This window comes from Falco punctatus, assembly GCF_963210335.1.
Source record: "Falco punctatus genome assembly, chromosome: 3".
In the NCBI taxonomy this organism is placed as follows: Eukaryota; Metazoa; Chordata; class Aves; order Falconiformes; family Falconidae; genus Falco; species Falco punctatus.
In genome coordinates, this window is record NC_137582.1 from 40314232 (window position 1) to 40328062 (window position 13831).

Sequence of the window (13831 nt, forward strand, 5' to 3'; positions counted from 1 at the left end):
ACCTGAAAGTATTTGAAAAAGAATGGTCTTATCACAGACAGTCCATTTTCCCATGCTCAGAGCCCCCTGGGACTGTTAAGAGATGGTTGTGTGAGGCATCGGAAGAGGACTGTGTAATGCAGTCCACTATTGGAAAGATGGGCTGGGAATTTGGTTTTCTAGTGGAGTAGTCACAATAATGGCAAAATCTTTGGTTTGAATAAAAAAGAGAATCTTAAAAGTAGTGAATATGTAGAAGATTCCCTTATCTAAGAAGACTTGTGAAAGTCAAATAAATTCCAGAGAACAGTTGCTTTATTATGAATACTTTTAAACAGCGTAGCTCCATTTTTCCCCTTTTGTAATATTTTCATACTAAACTCATGCTGCTGTTTCTCCCGCCTTCAGGAAGTCCCAGTGGATTCATTATGACATGCAAAAAACCTTATCAGAATAAAAAGCCTTTGTATAAACTACTTAAACAATGTTTTCATTTAATTTAATTGAATGTGGAAGTAAAATATCCAGAGATAATATGTTCATTTTTATCTGTCACACAAAGAGCAAGTTTAGATGTGATGAAATGGATCCAATTACTTGTCCTGACCACTAGATAAACAGAAGAAAACCTCTGATGACATTAGTTGCTGTTCTGTTCCCAAAGTTAATTTCAGAAAGCTCTTTCTCTTTGTAGTCAGACCTTTAATCCTTGATAGAGGTTATAATAATAGCTAAACCAGTTTTACAGGTCTGAGAAATAGCAACGCATTGATTGATTGTGAGCTATGTTATAAATTATCATTTTGACTTGTCCCATTAAGGTCTCTCAATTTTATTGCATATAAACTTGTAACAGATTGGCTATTTTCTAATTGTGATTACAGAACCGCATGGAAAGTAAGGTTTCTATTTCAAGATTATTAATATTTCTGGTTCAGGTAGCCAAATCTTTTTGCTTAATTAGATATATATACTTTGAGGGAATATTAATGATCATTATTATTTATTTACATTCTCTTCGTTGTATTTAGAAGTAATAGGCATTCAGATAAAGAAAAATTAGAACTTTTATGAAAATACATATATGATGATTTGAGGAAAGTGAATAATAATTTAATAATATAAATTACTAAATAATATTAATTATTTATTTTTATATGTATTTTGTATGCCTCTTTCTACAACTTCTTTAAAGCTCCTTCCAGACTGTTTCAGGTCCTTGACCTCTAAGGTTTCTTCTGTTCAGATGATCTTGGCTATTTTACTGTTTTTATTCTGTATTAGTGTGCTTTTTTTAACACGCTTTCAAAATGATAAACTATTTTAAGAGAAAATTTGGCAAATGGCTTAAGGGACAGAATGAAATACACTTTTCAAAGAGCTGTGAATGTTGCATAAGGATAGCAGTGACAGCGCTAATATCACAAACCAGACACATACAGCTTCAGGAGTTTGAGAATGATATCAAAGTCAGGGCATGAGTTAGAGCCTCACTCTTGTGGCTATCCATTGTCTATAATTTGTCTTTGTTTTGAGGTTCTAATTTCTCCTGGGTTTATGAAAGGCATCTTGTTTGTTGGAAACCCTTTGTGCAGTACAGACCACAGGTCCAATGAGGAGCCTTCTTTCCAAAGACTACTTTAATAAAAGCTTGTCAGGTGTGTGGAAGAAGAAAGCAGCCTTAGCTGCCGTCTTCCTTGCAGCACAACAAAGTGGGCAGAATACAAATATTGTTTTCATCTTCCCTTAGGAACCACTGTCATTTAAATATCCAGGTCATTGTTTTTCTCTCAGTTGGTCTGGATACTATCCCAGTGATGCTGGGGAGCTGCTGCAGGCAACAATCCTACAATAAAGTGGAGGTATGGATCCTGTAGCGCTTCCTGCACTAAGAAAGAGTGAGGGAGATGTTCAGCAGGGAGAGTGGGGTTGACACACAGGCTGGTGGAAGAGAAAGACAATGTGTGTGCACAGAAATACAGAAAAATGGGGCTCTTTGGTAGCAGTTTGGGGACATTCTGAAATATCTAAACAAGATCTTCTGTGTGAAGCAGTATTGTAGTCCCTTTACACTATTCCTACTTTTTCAAGATTGCGTCTTCATCAAAAGAGCTGACAGCTGTTTGTAGGTCAGCGAGGTTCTTACATGGTGATGTTAGGGTGTCTTGCATTTATTGTTTTTATGATCAATGTTTTCTTTTTAAGGTAAAAGTAGGCAATGAGATTACTACTGGAACAGGCCCAAACAAGAAAATAGCTAAAAGAAATGCAGCAGAAGCTATGTTGCTACAGCTGGGTTACAAAGCCTCTACTCCTCTTCAGGACCAGCCAGAAAAGGTGAGAACCAATCGTTAACGATGCCCACATTTTACCCTTGTCTAGATTTTTAGCATTATCAGCTAATCATTTAGTAAGAACAGGAGCTTAAACTTGCACACACCCCTCTTTTAGGGAATTGCTTGCCAGAGATCAGCCTTTGTTTAGCTACACCTAGTAGTTAGTGCAGCCTCTCCTCCTGTAAGAGTAATTAAGAACAGAAATGTAGTTCCATAGGGTAGTGTTTGTGCAAAAGTGTACCTGTGATGTGTGCACCTATTTCTACTCGCAAATCAGGATGAACGTGGCTTTTGCTTTTATTCCATTTTGGGCATCCATGCGAGTACTGAGAGGAATGATAATTAGTAATTTTCATAAATGAAGTAGCCACAGTAGTCAAATGTTTGTATTCCTGCTGCATATGCACTAGAAGCATTCCAGAAAAATAATGGCCTTTTCAGGTTTGATGGCAGAGAAGGAAAATGTGTCTTTTTTTTTTTTTTTTTATGGAGAAGGAATCACATTTTAAATTCATATATGTTCCAGGTATGTATTTCCATGTTAGTGATGTGCAACTTAGCACTCCTCTCTTGTCTTGAGTTTATTGATGGGAGGGTTTGTATCTAAAATTGGGTGTTAAGGTTTTGCCTTTTGTATCCTGAAAAGATACTTGGTAAGGTATTTGGCTAAGGGGTGGACTGTGAACAGCTTCTGTCAAATGCAGAGCCACTGCATGTATATATTTTGATCATGGTTTAAATGTTTGCTGTCCCTGCATGAGCTAGCTCAGGTCAACAGAATGTTCTGCTGGGCTTTTCTAGGGACCACACGAAAAATCTGAATATAGTATATATCTATCTTCTGAAACACCCTTTCTTTTTCTTTAAAAAGTAAAATTATTTACATATATGTGAAGATACACTGTTCTATACATTCTGTGCTCTTACCAGGAAAAGATAAATGCCATACTGGTTACTTTGCTCCACCTCCGTCTGTTTCCCTCTCCCTTGAAAGGAGCAGCCAGATCTGTGTATACTCACAGATCACAGTGTATGTTCACACTCACCTTCACTATGTTCTTCACTATATATTTTAGTCGTGTACAAGTGTGCAGTACTCTAAACAGAGTACTGGAAAGCTAGATGGTGTTCCTTGTAAGAACACACTAGAGAGTCTAGCCATTTTAAAAAAGGCTTATGACAGTCAAGTGATAATTAATTTTCATCAGAATGCTAAGACTTTTCTGCTGCACAAGATACTTTCTACCAGTTTCAACTTTTTCTTCATTGCTGATTTGGCCATCAGACTTTGAAAAACAAAGCAAAACAGAAGAGTCAACTTTTTTTTTTTTTTTTTCTAATAGGAAAACATAGGTTTTCATTCTTGGATTTCAAATTGGCTGAACTATTTTTACTCAGTAATTTTCAGAGATAAAGCCTGAAAAAATTCAGCCCACAACATAGCTGCTTTGGAGAGCTCTACACAGTGGAAACTTGTGGTTACATTGAAATCCTTAAAAAAACTGAGTGCCTAAAAAGGGGCACTGCTGCTTTGTTTCCCCGTGTTTATTAAACTATTGCTTGCAAGTGCATTGTCTTTAAAAAAAACAGTTTAATTATGTACTTGCAGACGTAGATATCTTGGAATTGATAGAGTAGCATACAGTGGCCTAATGTTATTCTGAACACAATGAGCCAACGTGATAGTATCCAAAAAATGTGAACTACTCAAATTTGATGTAGTGGCAGTATTCAAGATCATAGAGCAAATTTTTATAGCTTTGTTGGGGTTAAGGACATAAAATATCTAGAACATCTGGCTTTCTGTATATAACAGACTGAACATATTTGCAGATACACAAGTTAATTTGTGTAGATAAAAGCATTTTAATTCTCAAATTAAACTGTGCCGGAGAAGAGGGGAAATAGCCCTCAGATCTCTACCAATTTGAGCATTGCAAAATTCCTTCCGTATAAATTGCACAATAAAGATGTACCATTAGAAGATACTTGTTTCTCTCTTTGTATCCAAGATGGGGCCCAGTGTAGATTAGTTGATGTATCATGTTGGCGTCAAAATGGACAATTTTCATTTATATTTGTTTTTATGCTTTCAAAAAAGGCAACTTCTCTTTCCCCTGCACCCCCCCCTCCCCTGCGCCGAGTCCTTTCATCCCCTTCCTCCTCCCTTAAAAAAAAGGGAGCTTTTTCCTTAACTCCACTGCATAAAATGTGACTGTATTCATTGTTTTAATGAAGACCTAAGAGTGTTACAAGAGCCATGCATGGTGCTGATGGCAGCACAGGTAAACAGGTAATCCAGGTAATGTAAAAAAGTAAAGGCTCTGCTCTTTTCTGAGGTAATCTGAGTCCTGGAAGAAATCAGTAATGGTTGTGCAGAGCCCTGAGGAGAGCAATTTGAAAGTGTCCTGGGAGACTTTCTGCAGCTATCAGAATTTTAGCTTTGTGGATGAGAATGGAGAGTTGTATGTCTTCATTTTTTCATGTTTCCATCTTTTTATTTCTTGTTGCCACTTTTATTGTCTTAGAGAGAGGAAAACCAGAGTAGATCGCATTCCTGTGAGACAGCAGCATTAAGGATAACTTACTGATGGATAAATTCTTGTTAAATTCCCCATCATGATCAAGTTAAACAGTAAAAAGAGAGGAATGAAGAGAGTTGGAAGTGTTCTTCTCATATTGTAACAGCATGCTCATGCTGATTTTCCTATCATGTTATGGATGCACAGCATGGATTCATGACAAAACCACACTGTTACAGACAGCAGTAAACGCAGACCTATTGTAAATTTCATATTGCTTATTAATTTGAAGAACTTCCATGTTTTCCAGTATACATATTATCTACTTCACAGTATGAATAAAAGGAGTTGTGTGAAATTAAAGTGCATGGAGGTAGGTGACCAGTTTTAGAGTCAGGTCTAATACCTATCCTCTGTTTCCACTAAGTGTCTCTCATTTTGATTGCATGTTGCCTAGGCTGTAAGCACATTGGGATGTACGTGGTGAGGAAAGGCAGGGAAACAATCCCTGGAAGAGCTGCTTAGCATAGAGTGCTCTTTCCTCCTCTTTCCCAAGGAAAACGTATCATCTCATAGTCTGCATTACAACATGATAGTAATCTAACCGGTGTTCGTACAGCCTCTGACATGCAAAGGCAGGTTTCAGCCAGCTGATCCTCCTTTGTGACTCTTCTGCTTTCCAGTCAGCCCCATCTTCCAGAGCGAATGGATATGACTTTGTCATGGCATATAAACTGCTTTGCTTTGAAGTTTTCTGTTTGTATAGAAAATCCCAGTGAAATCTAAAAAGTATCATTTGTTTCACATTCGTAGAGCTGGTTGTCAATAGCTCCTAGTTCATGAGGAAGCTTGGACTTGTTTATCCAAATTTACACATAAATCTAGAAAACTACCATGTTATTTGCTGTGTAGCCTTCAGGACTGGCCTAATTTTGAACTTCTGTGTTAATTGCTCCTCTTTTCTGTGTCAGAGTAATACCTGGTGTTAAACGTAAAATTATTTTGAAGACAATTAGCTTCCTCAAAATAGCAGTAAAATATAGTAGTAAAGTAATTATAGTAAAATAGTGGAAAATGGCAATCTTTTCTTGCTTCCCCTTCAGTAACTAAATGGATTCCTAGCAAGTAAATATTTTAACATTACACCCAAAGTACTTTGTAGTGTTTATGCATTCTTTCATAGGCAGCTACTAGGATCTCCTTGTTTTAGAATGTAATTTCCCTGTTGTCTGTCCATGTTTCAGTGCTGCTTGAAACATTTGATTTTAAGTCTGATTTGGTATGAGTTGAGCCTAATCTTTGGGGGAACATTTATATTTCAGTGTTAGGCAATAGTTGTTAATGTTTATTTATGAAGGGTACATTCCTCAAATAACCTATTTTAGACAAAAATTAAGATGTATTAGCAAAGTTTTGTGAGCAGATGTGGCAATCCCAAGTCATCCTTTTCAGAGTCTTTCAACTAAATTTATAAACATGAATGTTCTGTTTAAGAGTAGTTTGCTCTTTACTTATCTGCCTTTTTCTACCTGTTTCAGCTTGGAGAAAACAAGAGTTGGAACGGCCAGAATGTTGGGTTTCCTGAGCCAACAAGTAACAGTAAGTATAGCTTTCTAAATTTATATTTATTCTTCTTTGTCTCTGTAGGATTTGGATTATTTGAGACAATTAAAATGGTTTTTGTAAATATTTTAAGGGTTTTTTGGCAATTAGATGAATTAACTCTTGAGTGTCTTGCGTGTGAGTGTAAGTATTGAATGAGTGCAGGAACAAGGAGATTTTTATTTACTCACTGAATCATTGAATCCTTCAGGTTGTAAGGGATTTTAGAAGGTTGTCTAAACTGCCTGCTCAAAACAAGGTCGGTATAGACTTCAGACAAGTTTGCGTATGTCTTTTTTCCAGTTCTCCAAGGACAGAGATTCCATAGCTTCTCTGGGCAGCCTGTTCCAATGCTTAATTATCTTCACATTGATTTTTGTTCCTTTCGTACCAGTCTGAAGTTTATAAGTATCAACTCCTGTTCTTCTGCTACATACCTCAGTAATGTGCCTGGCTCCATCTTTTTGGCAACCTCTTCTTAGGTATTGGAAGGCTACTATTAGGTCCCCCAAAGCATACCACTGTCCTCTAAGCCTGATTATCCAAACAGATTTTCATCATCTAGTAATTCATCTACCTAGACTCTAACATCACAGCTTGGATACAAGGATGCTGTCAGGAAGCCTTGACATGATGTCAAAATATTTGCTAAAGCCAAAGTAAATTACATCCACTACTCTCCCTTCATTCATAAATGCAGTCATTTTATCATAAAAGGCAGTTGAATTGTTGAGGCTGGTTTATATCCTTGGTAAATTCATGCTGATTGTTCCCAGTGTTTTTTTTTTTCTCCTTTGTGCACTCACAAATGGCTTTAAGAGGACTTACTGCATGATTTTCTCAGAGCTTAAGGTGAGGCTGACCAGCCTGCCTTTTTTTATGATGATGATGATGCCTTTCTCCAGGCATTGGAGACCTGTCCTGATTTCCATGGCTTTTTGAAGATTACTTTAGCCAGTTGACTCAGCATGCTAATTTTCATCCCATTCGGTCCAATGGACCTGTGTGTGTTGCACATTTCTCAAGACGTCCCTGACTCTGATCAGGTTCCACCACTGGTAGCTTCTCTCTTCCTTGAGCCATGTCTATAGACACAAAGGCCTGAGAGACCTCATTGGTGAAGACTGACTTCAGTTTCACTGCAACAGGTAATGAACAGGACAGACCTTTGTGCCTTTATAACTAGATTTTTGCTGTTTAGAGTGGTAAAGATAATATAAATAGTACTTCCTTTACTTTTTCTGTGAGCCCTGGAGTCCTCTGTAGAACCATGTTGAGTTTTGAACTTCTTAAGGGTTCCATACATTATCTCCCTCAACCAGGGATTGTACTAGAGACAGACATACACATGAGCTGCCTTCTGTTTCTTGCCCATGTGTGTCTGAAGGACATGGTCCTGAAAGCAGGTTTTAAGGGGGTTGAGTAGTGTTCCAGCATGTCTGTGGTCTTCCCAGTCACTAGACCTGGTGAATAATTTGTGCTTCAATTTATACAAAAGGTGGCTAGAATTTAAAGTGATCTTGGATTCTGCACATGCCATTGTGTTCCCTGAAAGGAAGGATTTAACACTTACTAATTGCTTCCTTCCAGCCCTATCATCAATCCCCATCAATACTTCTAGAAGATTTCTGTTTGCATTGTCAAAATACCTAAGGGCATGGCCTGTGAAAAGTTTTCAGATGTTAACATCTTCAAATGTTAATGTATTGGACTTTGGGACAGCAGAATAAGACCTCTAGCTTTTCTCTCCTATCCTTGCAGTGTCTTGTAGCAAAGATATTTGTAGATGACATCACAACCATCTACTACACCAACAAGAAAAAAAATAGCTTTCTCAGGCTTCATCTGGCAAGAAAACTTCAGCAGTTATACAAGTAAATCCAAATCTAGAAAGAGAACCAAAGACAAACTCACTCAACAGGAGACAAAATCAACAAAAATTGTATTTTAAACCTGTGCTGACCAGAAAACTTATTTTTCACAGATTGACCTGCTCACAGACCTTTTTGCAGCCACCACAGGCCACAATACAGAAAGAAGTTTTCATTCTGGGATGCTTTTCTAAGCACAAAAGACACTTCTAGATGCCTTCATTTCCATTCTTCTGATCTCCAAGTAAATTGTATGTCAAAGGAGATGTAGCTATCATGTCAATAAACACAGAGCATTTATTTCTGATAGTGCTGTTCAGAGACCACTGTGCTTAATCCCCTAACTCACTTTTCAAGGGTTCCAGTCTAGAGGCCACATTTGTAATAATCAGTTGATTAGAGTGTGTCATTTTTCACTGCAGAGGGACTGTGCTATCCTTTTGCAAAATAGGAAAGGTTTGAACCCAAAATGTTATCAACAGGCATGTATTTTTTTACTGATTTTTTAACTCTTCACCTCATAGAGGGCCTTTCTCTTCTAGGATATTTTCTTTAAAACTTAGACTTTAACTGTGATAAAGGCATAAGAGGAGAATGAATATGTTGCAGTTGTGTAGAGGACAGACCAGTCTTTCTTCACCTTACAGTCTCACCCAGGATGCGTGGAAGACCTAGAAATGCATTTTGCTTCTCTAAATGTGTTAATGTGGTATCACCTCTGGCTGAATGAATTGCTGACAGGTCTTTTTGCATTTCTGATTGAAACCTCTGTTGGTATTTCTAAACTAAAATGGCCTTTCTGATAGAGTTATGACTCTGCTGTACTGATTGGCACTCTATTAAAGTATCTTTTTATATAGAAAGCCACTGTAGTAGTTTCCATACTGCGGATCTTTCAACATATAAATATCACACCATTTGTTTGTAATGTATAGGAAGGAACCACAGATTCCTGTATAGGAAATGTGCAGAATGTTTTTGTGTGTTATTTAGGTAACCAGTAAGTTCAGTTAATACCTTCCTACTGAATAGCTCTATGAACAGGCCTGGGTTTTAGGATGTGACTGAGGTTAGGAGATTGCCACATTTGGAGAACATCTACACAGTATCACATGATATTTCTCACCAGTTTTCCATAGATATGATTATTTGTTGGAATACTGTGCTAATATTTAGTAGGGGGGTGGTCTGCCAGTATATGTTTACTTATGAGCACTTTGCCTGCTCTGCTTCTGGTAGAATATTATGTGTTAGTTATCTACACAGGGAATGCATGAAAAATCCTGAAGAACTAGTATCAGTAAGAAGAGTTTTACCTGTGCACACCCATTGATCTTCTTCTAAGCCCCAGAGTCCAAGATAACTTCAGAGCTTTGTAGTTAAGGAGGACAGAGGAAATTTGAAGTGTCTTCTTTTAAATAAAAGAAATCACTTGCATGCATAACTTCTCGTGCACTTGTGAAGTGCAGGGGTTTTTCAAGGCAGTTCCAAGCAAGTTCCACTGTTTGAGATAAAAAATGTCACATCCCTTCAGGTATGAATATGCTAGTTTATATTTAAGAACAAGTTGTTGGTAGGTGAGTCTACTCTTGCAGTGTTATCGTTACTGTAGGAAGTTTTTTAAAGAGGGCAAATGGCGCAACTTCCTCCTTTCTGTATCCTTGCTTATAAGATAAATGTACAGTTTGCATTTTTTGTTATCCTAATACCTAACTTTCAGTGGTCTTGAAAATCTGATGCTCTGAGATTGCTACATCTACCATTTGGCAGCTCTTACTCAGATTTCCAGTAATTTTATTCCAGGAAAACAATTGTGTCCTGCTAGGACAGCATGTTGTGCATCAGTTTCCTCTTGCAGGCAGGTACTCTTTTGTTGTGTGCATAATGCCCTGTATTTCAATCTGAAACTGTGTGAAATAAAACTGGAATAGTAAAGTGAAGTTGTATACTTCAGTACAACAAAAACAAAAATCGTAACAGTTACATTTGTTAGTACAGTTGAAGAACAGATTTCTTTGTACCCCTACTATGTAGTTTGCTTTTGCTGAGAAATATCCTGCAGTCCCTATCCTCCTACATGCTCACTTAATGCATTTTTAGTGTTCCCTGTTAAATATACTTGAAAATTAACTTCTTCTGTTCCTCTCTATCATGTTACGTTTGCACTGGCAAAGCTTCTTCCCACAGGTTTATTTCTTTACCTTTCCTCTTCATTTCACAGTCTTAAAGGTGAAACAAGAAGCTGTTGGATTCTTGCTTTGGGATATCTTAGGCATTTTTCACACGTTGAGTGTTTTTTTCCTGATACTTCTTGAAAAGACTGACATACTGTACGCAGACCACAAGCATTTGTAGCTCATATAGGAGATGTTTACTGTCAAAGAATGCTCATTTATTTCTCTGGATTTGACTTAAGTAGTTAGCAACAAAAACAAAACATGAAACAAATAAATAATCCTAATGCAAAGTGCATTTTCTTGGGAACATGTTCTGGTTTTATATTTCTGGATGGGGTAATCATAAACATCATACAGTATGTGTTCTAGGAGAAGCTGTAGATGAGTTATGAAGAACAAAAATATATAAAAATAAAAGGAAAAAGTGACAGTGTTTTTATAGATTATATTTTTAGCAAGGAAAAAATTACCCTAACTGTTTCTATATGTTCCCCACCCTCCATTTTCAAGAATATAATTTTCCTTCATCTATTTCAAGCAATTTTGGGAGTCACAAAGCAAAGTATTAAAAAACTAATAGTAAAAAACCCAAACTTTCGGAGCAATCCTACCTCTCTGTAAAGGACAGGCTCTTTGTTTTTCTTGCCTAACATTTTATTACTAGGGATTCGTTCATGACTTTGCAGTCTTTGTTCTTCAGAGTACATCTGCTCCTGCTGTTTGTTCACCACCTGAAATCATAATCATTTGTTTGTGACATCACAATTAGTTACTGTGAAGATTATTAGATTGTCACCAACAGATGATTATGATTTCAGATGGTAAATGAGCAGCAGGAGCAGATGATCTCCTAAGGAACAAAGATACTTGATCTCATGCAATTGTTCTCAGTCAAAGGAAAAAAGCAATGAGAAAAAAGCAAGTAGATATTCAGAAGAGTTTCTTAAATGGGTGATGAGGAAATCTGAACATTTTTCCATAAATAACATGTATTTCAGTATTTTTTAAATCTACTTAAACAATAAGAGATTAAGAATATAAGAAATATAAAAAATGTGAAAATATATGGTGTTATTGTAAGCCCTAACTGTATGGTTACATTCAAATACTTCATTTAGATGTTTCTTTCCAGGTTTTGGGGATAAAACAGATGCAAAATAAATCATGTCTTTATGAAATTTTGCATACTAATACATCTTCACTTCAGAGAAAACAAAACTTATGTGAACTTTATGGTTCTGGCCCTCACTAGTTTCATGAAGAGGTTTTTTTATACTCTTCTACATGTTTATTTTTCAACAGAGGATTTTGGGGAAGACTTCCAGTAGATAATTTAATACCCCTGTATTTCCATGAACAGTAACTGAAGCCTACAGTTTGGGAATAAAGTTTTTGTATTGTATTTCAGACATTTTAAATGGGAATTTGTGTGTGTCATATTTTGCTGAAATATGTAATTCTGTTGGATGTATTTCAAAGGTGATTTGCAGTGGATTGTATGCATTTTTGCTCACTAAGTGCTGCTGTTTCATTGGACTTCACTTTTGAATTGCTTCCAAATGTACTAAGCTTCATCAATTATAATACACTCTTGCTAGGAGTTAGAGTGATACATCCATAAACATTCGTTGAATTATTTCTCATTTTGAATAGAAACCACAGTAACAGGGGTTGACAACACCGCTTATTTGAGAAAGCACAGGCCACGGAACAGTAGTTTTCCACCTGTTTGTTTTGTTTTGTGGGTTTTTTAGCAAACATACTGTCAGGTGAACATTATACCATCACTGTGTGTTTAAGGGAGCAGTTTCATCAGCTGAGCCACTTGTCTACACTGTATGTCTCACAACTTTGGCTAGAGTTGCTTATGGCAGTCCATTATGTTTAAATAACACCTCGCCTATGTTGCTGCTGAATGGATGTGCTAATTTTCAACACAAAAACAACAAAAGGATTCATCCCTTCTTCTAGCAAGGGTCTGAGATAACTAGATTTTCTTTCTAACTGAAGACATAGGAATATTAAATTTAGAAGCAGGGGAGATTTGTCCAGCTTTGTTTCTTCCCTGAGTTATTGAAGCTAGGAAATCTCTGCTGTATTTGACATTATTAATAATGTGTTATTTTTCAGTTTCATCTAGCATTGAGAATGAGTAACAATTTATCCAGAATAATACCAAATAAATACAACTTGCTTTTTTTTTTTTTTTTTTTTGAAGTATTTGAAAAAAACTTCTAAAACACCTAATACTAAAAAACACCTCATATTAACAAAACTGGGAAGGGAGCGTGGTTATTTTTTCTTTGCTGTTTTGAAGACTAGTGGCAAGATCCAAAATAGCATTTTTGTGGGTGAGTGGGATTTGGACACATTTCAGGTGTGTAAGACCACAACTGCAATTGGTCCTGCCTTTCCCCATGTTTCCACTTTTGAACTGCTCAGTGAGGTGCTTAAAGTACTGCAAGTTTCACTTCTTCAGGTGTGATGCTTTCTTTCTGAGTTTAGGGTACAATGTGTATTTCTAAAGTACCTAGTATTTTAAACACATGCCCAGAAAGTTGGAAGACTTAGATTTCATTTCCTTCTTCACCAGAAGGAGAGTACTTATGGGGTGCAGAGTTGTCTGTATAATGACAGCTGGCTTTTGGAGATGTGTATCTAGTGTAATTATGATTTGCAGACAGAAAATAAAAAAAACCAGATGCTGTCAAAATCTAAGAAATCCACAAAGAAGGAGTGGTCTAAAGGAATCATGTCTATCTGTTGATTTGTGAAGGAAGGTGCAAATATGTGTTCTGGTGTTCCCTGACTGGTTTTACAGGTATTATATTCTGCAAATATTAGATACAAGTTAAAAAAAAAAAGCGTTGCAAGCAACCTGCTGCCTGGTTCTTGAATAGTATGGATTGTGCTTATATAAGAAACATACACGTGGGCTGTGGGGCTTGTCATTTGTACGTCCTCAGGCTGAGAAGGATTCCAGGTCTGCTTTCTGATGCTTAACTGTTAAGCACTTAATATATAAAATATATAAAGAGGGAACAGCCATCATGACATCAGTTAGCCAGCCCTGTGGATAGAGATAATTTCAGAGGAATTACCTTTTTGCTTTTCCTGGTCCCCTAAAATCCCTATATGAGTTACATTTGTTTAATTAGTTTATTCCTTTGAAAAAAACTGCATGTGAAAAAGCAACACAGAGCTCTTTGTGATGTTAACTCTCAAATTCATATTTATAATGTAATTATGCAAATTACCTGCATTTCGATTTCTGTCTTCAGCCAGGCAAATGGAGATGTACCATACAATTAACCTCAAGACTTGTTTCTCTAAATACATCCAGT

General features: G+C 36.7%; 1 protein-coding gene across 5 annotated transcripts in view; it reads left to right on the top strand.

The window, feature by feature from the left end:
* Positions 1 to 13831, top strand: part of STAU2 (staufen double-stranded RNA binding protein 2) — a 177521-nt gene that overhangs the window by 74788 nt on the left and 88902 nt on the right. For all 5 annotated transcript variants that reach the window (XM_080381419.1, XM_080381418.1, XM_080381421.1 and 2 more), the window contains exons 10-11: positions 2185 to 2316; positions 6376 to 6436. In XM_080381419.1, coding sequence (XP_080237545.1) covers positions 2185 to 2316; positions 6376 to 6436 — 193 coding nt within the window. The remainder of the gene's footprint in view (positions 1 to 2184; positions 2317 to 6375; positions 6437 to 13831) is intronic.